This window comes from Rana temporaria, chromosome 6 (genome assembly GCF_905171775.1).
Source record: "Rana temporaria chromosome 6, aRanTem1.1, whole genome shotgun sequence".
In the NCBI taxonomy this organism is placed as follows: Eukaryota; Metazoa; Chordata; class Amphibia; order Anura; family Ranidae; genus Rana; species Rana temporaria.
The window spans coordinates 3108673-3114129 of record NC_053494.1 but is presented as its reverse complement, the minus strand read 5'-3'; the positions used below and the strand labels follow the sequence as shown (position 1 = coordinate 3114129).

Below are 5457 nucleotides of genomic sequence, written 5' to 3'. Positions count from 1 at the left end.
AATTTTTTGTATAGTGTGAAAGATGATGTTACGCCGAGTAAATAGATACCCAACTTGTCACTGCTCTGATTAAGCACTAATTTATAGTGTGAAACGCGTCAGCTATTTTACTCCCGTGTAGTGTGCTGTGACTTGTAGTACATTCTTCCTTTTTTTAAATAAAGACAACCATCAAGTTTTTTTGGAGTGCGGCTGTCCATATTTTCTTTTTCCATTTGTTACCCAACTTGTCACGCTTTAAAATTGCGCACACTCATGGAATGGCGCTAAACTTCGGTACTTAAAAATCTCCATAGGCGACGCTTTCAATTTTTTTTACAGGTTACCATTTTAGAGTTACAGAGGAGGTCCAGTGCTAGAATTCTTGCTCTCAATCTAATACACGCGGCGATACCTCACATGTGTGGTTTTAACGGCGTTTACATATTTGAGCTGGATTTACGTGCACGTTCGCTTCTGAGCATGAGTGTTCTACATTTTTTTTTAATATTTTTTATTTGACTTAATTTTTTTAATTTTAACACTTTTTTTTACATTTTTTTTTGTTTAACTTTTATTCCTATTACAAGGGGCCAGATCCACGTAGTGCATCGTAATTTTCGGCAGGCGTAGCGTATCATAGTAATGCTACGCCGCCGCAACTTTCTGTATTCACAAAGCACTTGCCTCTAAAGAGGTCTAAAGTTACGGCGGCGTAGCGTAAATCTGCCGGCGTAAGGGCGCGCAATTCAAATGGATGAGATGGGGGCGTGTTTTATGTTAATACGTCTTGACCCAACGTAAATGATGTTTTTTTTTAACGGCGCATGCGCCGTCCGTGGGGGTATCCCAGTGCGCATGCTCCAAATTAACCCGCAACAAGCCAATGCTTTCGACGTGAACGTAATTCTACGCAAAGCCCTATTCGTGAACGACTTACGAAAACAACGTAAAATTTACAAAATTCGATGCGGAACGACGTCCATACTTAACATTGAGTACGCCTCATATAGCAGGGGTAACTTTCCGCCGTAAAAAGCCTTACGGAAACTACGTAAAAAAATGCGCCCGCCGGACGTACGTTTGTGGATTGGCGTATCTAGCTAATTTCCATACTCAACGCGGGAATCGACGGAAGCGTCACCTAGCGGCCAGCGTAAATATGCACCTTAGAACCGTTGGCGTACTAAGACGTACACCAGTCGGATCTAGCCCAGCTTCAGGCGTATCTTGTTTTGTGGATACAAAACAAAGATACGCCGGAGCAAACTAGAAGTTACGCGGCGTATCAATAGATAGGCCAGCGTAACTGCTTCGTGGATCTGGCCCAAGGAATGTAAACATCCCTTGTAATAGGAATAGTGTGTGACAGGTCCTCTTTATGGAGATATTTTTCATTGAGACAATCCTTCATTGGTTTTTTAAAAAAATATCAGTATTTATTGGAATATATCTGCTTCACATTTCAAAGTTGACACGCCCTAGTGAACATTACATAGAACATTAACCACTTAAGCCCCGAGCCTCTTTCTGAGATTTGGTGCTCACGAGTTAAAAACATATTTTTTTTGCTAGAAAATTACTCAGAACGCCCAAACATTATATATATATAAAAAATTCTAACACCATAGAGAATAAAATGGCGGCCATTGCAATATTTCTGTCACACTGTATTTGCGCAGCGATCTTAAAAGTGCACTTTTTTGGGGGAAACAAATACACTTTTTGAATTAAAAAATAAGACAACAGTAAAGTTAGCCCAATTTTTTTTTATTTTTATTGTGAAAGATAATGTTACACCGAGTAAATTGATACCCAACATGTCACGCTTCAAAATGGAACGGAAACAAACTTTAAAGGGTTTGTAAAGGAATTTTTTTTTTTTATCTTAATAGCTTCCTTTACTTTAATGCAGTGCTGGTTTCATGTCCTCATTGTTGGTTTTTGCTCTCAAGTTGCTTTAATTATTCTCTGATCTCCACACTTCCTGGTTGTCTGTTTCCTGATGACCACAGTGCTGGGAGCTTTCTCTCTGCTGTTACTAATCAAGGAGGTGTGATTACTGTGGCCCAGATTCTCAAAGGAGATACGACGGCGTATCTCCAGATAACCCGGCGTATCTCTTAGTCTGAGCGGTCGTATCTATGCGCCTGATTCTTAGAATCAGTTACGCATAGATTTGTATTAGTCTCTTACGCCGTCGGATCTTAACTGCATATTTACGCTCGCCGCTAGGGGCGTGTACGCTGATCTAGAAATATGTAAATCAGCTAGATACGCGAATTCACGAACGTACGCCCGGCCGACGCAGTACAGATACGCCGTTTATGTTAGGCTTTTCCCGGAGTATAGTTACCCCTGCTATATGGAGGCGTACATGCGGTGTACCAATGTTAAGTATGGACGTCGTTCCCGCGTCGAATTTGGAAAATTTTACGTTGTTTGCGTAAGTCGTTTGCGAATAGGGCTGGGCGTCATTTACGTTCACGTCGAATGCATTGGCTTCTTGCGGGTTAATTTGGAGCATGCGCACTGGGATACTTTCACGGACGGCGCATGCGCCGTTCGTAAAAAGCATCATTTACGCGGGGTCACCTAAAATTAACATAACACACGCCCACATCTACCACATTTGAATTAGGCGGGCTTACGCCGGCCTATTTACGCTATGCCACCGCAACTTTCGTTTGAGAATACGGCACTTGCCTGTAAAAGTTGCGGAGGCGTAACGTAAATAGGATACGTTATGCCCTCACAAAGATACGCCGTTGTACGTGAATCTGGGCCTGAGTGTCTGAAACCCCTCAGCACCAATCAGTTTCGTTTTTTCAAACCATCACTGCCCTGTATTGGCTCTGGGGCTCTGTACATCACAGAAGCAGGAAACAACATGCAAAAACGAAACTAGAAACTGCAGGTACATTATAGGATTGATTTTTATCTCTTTTTAATCCTTTTTTTTTAAAAGGAATCAGTTAACTATTATGTCTCTATACCCTGTAAACAGTCATTTCAGCAAAAAAATGTTTTTCCTTTACAACCCCTTTAACCTTAAAAATCTCCATAGGCGATGTTTAAAAAATTCTACAGGTTGCATGTTTTGAGTCACAGAGGAGGTCTAGGGCTAGAATTATTGCTCTCGCTCTAACAATCGTGGCAATAACTCACATGTGTGGTCTGAACATCGTTTTCATATGCGGGCGCTGCTCACGTTCCAAGAAATAAAAAATGACATAATCTAACAAAACAGTAAATCTTTGATAGAATTGGGAAATAAACAACGTTGTTCTGCAGCCGTAGTTTACTCCCTGAAGCCCATTCTGACCAGAGATCTACGCAGAGCTTCTTTCAGCTCGCTGTTCCTTAAACTATACAACACAGGATTTAGGAAAGGGGTGAAAACATTATAAACCACCGAGACCAGTCTGCCCGCTTGAAAATTCTTGGCTTGCGGTTGGAAGTAGTTGAAGAAGGAAGTCACATAATAGATGGAGACCACCATGAGGTGAGAGCTGCAGGTGGAGAAAGCCTTCAACCTTCCATCTTTCATTTTAATTCCCAGGATGGTTTTGAAAACATAAAAATATGAGAGAAAGGTGACGGAAAAGGCAGCGACTCCTAAACTCGAGATCTGCAGGTAAGCAAGTAAATAATTGAGGGAGGTGTCAGAACATGACAGTTGTATCAGCTGATACAGTTCACAGAACAAGCCCGGGATGGTGGGCGAATCACAAAAGGTCAACCGTAGTGTACAAAGCGTGTGCACCAAGGAGCAGACGGAGCCGATGACCCAGCAGCTGGACGCCAACTGAACACACAAGAAAAAAGTTATCATGGCTGTGTAATGGAGAGGATGACAGATGGCAACATATCGATCGTAGGACATAACCGCTAACAGACAAGCCTCCGTAACTACAAACCAGGAGAAGAAGAAGACCTGGGCTATACAAGACGAATATAAAATCAGCCTGTTTCCAGTAAAGATATACAGGGGAAATTGCGATGCAGACACTGAGGGGGTAACAATGTCTAAAACCGCCAGGTTCCCCAAGAAAAAGTACATGGGGGTCTGCAGGTGGGAGTCTGTGACCACCAGGATAACGATGGAAAGGTTCCCGGCCAGTGTGGCCCCATAGATTAAAAGGAAGAGCAGAAAGAGTGGGATTCGGGAATACGTCAGGTCTGAGAGGCCAAGCAAAGTGAAATCGGGGTGATACGTTTGATTGCCCATCAGAACCAATTGATCTCTTCTTCTACTGAAGTTTCACTTTGAGGAACGATGGAGACATTATACTAGGTACGTCTGAGGGGCTATTCAGATGAATGCATTTTACGGTGGATGTATTTTTCACACATTTTTATAATTGGATACCTTTTTAGTGGTGTGCTTTAACTTCTTGCCAGGGATGCCTCGGGTCACCTGTTTCCAACCAGTTTGCTTTAGCTTTCCCAAAGCACACCAAAAAGAGCATGTAGACATCTATAGGAGCTTTCCTCAAGCTTTTAGGGAGGTTAACAAACCCAAACTGCAGCACAATATGCGATATGCAACATGTGAAAAGATTATCGGACAACAGCAAGAAATATTTCAGTTTGTTTTCTTATCTTTTGGAGCCTTAAACTGCTCCATGGCCAACAAGCTGACTCCATATGTCTAAGCAAATGTTGGGTTTTCACGGGTTACACACAGCTCCAATGACAATTGCTCCCAGATATTGTCACTTCCAACAACGTATTCTGTAAAATACATAAAACTGAATTAGTGTCATTGGACAGAAGGAACAAGTACAACCTTCGTAACAGTTATCGGATGTGTAAAGTTTGCCACGGAGAGATTTTGACTGGTCAACATGGAATAGCTTGGCCCATGAATCCACTAGGATGGCCAGGACTGTTTTTTAAGGCAGGAGAAAGGGGGCAGATTCCCTGGGCCCCATAATTGTTGTGGAGCCCAAAGCAGCTGCCTCATACTTGCCAACTAGCCCAGTTTAAATTCCCTTATTCCTTGAAATTTTAGTCCCGATATCTCAGCGTAAAGTTCTGTTGCTGCTGCCCAGCTCTGCCATATTGCTGTGTTTACATGCATATAACCTGCATTATGTAAAAATAAATTGCACTCATATAACGTAATTAATCAAGTAATAAGTGAAAATAAATTGTGAAAATTTTTTTTGATAAAACACACAATTTAGTCTACATATGAAGAAGAAGAAGAAGAAGAAGAAGAAGAAGAAGAAGAAGAAGAAGAAGAAGAAGAAGAAGAAGAAGAAGAAGAAGAAGAAGAGACAATAATGCAAAAAAATTATAAGTCCAATGAGGTAGTAGAATCCAGATTCCTTCCACCTTCACCAAGAAAGAGAAGAAGAAGAGGAGGGGGAGATCTCAAATCGAAAGAATTCCACTCAATACGTGGGAACCCTTACCCGAATTTGTGGACCCCCTAAAGATCAAAGTCATATACGCCAGCAGATTTAGCCC

At 41.8% G+C, this 5457-nt stretch overlaps 1 protein-coding gene across 1 annotated transcript; it reads right to left on the bottom strand.

The window, feature by feature from the left end:
- Positions 1-3216: 3216 nt before the first annotated feature.
- On the bottom strand, positions 3217-4715 carry LOC120942556 (olfactory receptor 5V1-like). The gene has a single exon (XM_040355533.1). It carries the CDS (start codon positions 4208-4210, stop codon positions 3281-3283), a length of 930 nt encoding a protein of 309 aa, XP_040211467.1. The 5' UTR covers positions 4211-4715; the 3' UTR covers positions 3217-3280.
- Positions 4716-5457: the final 742 nt, after the last annotated feature.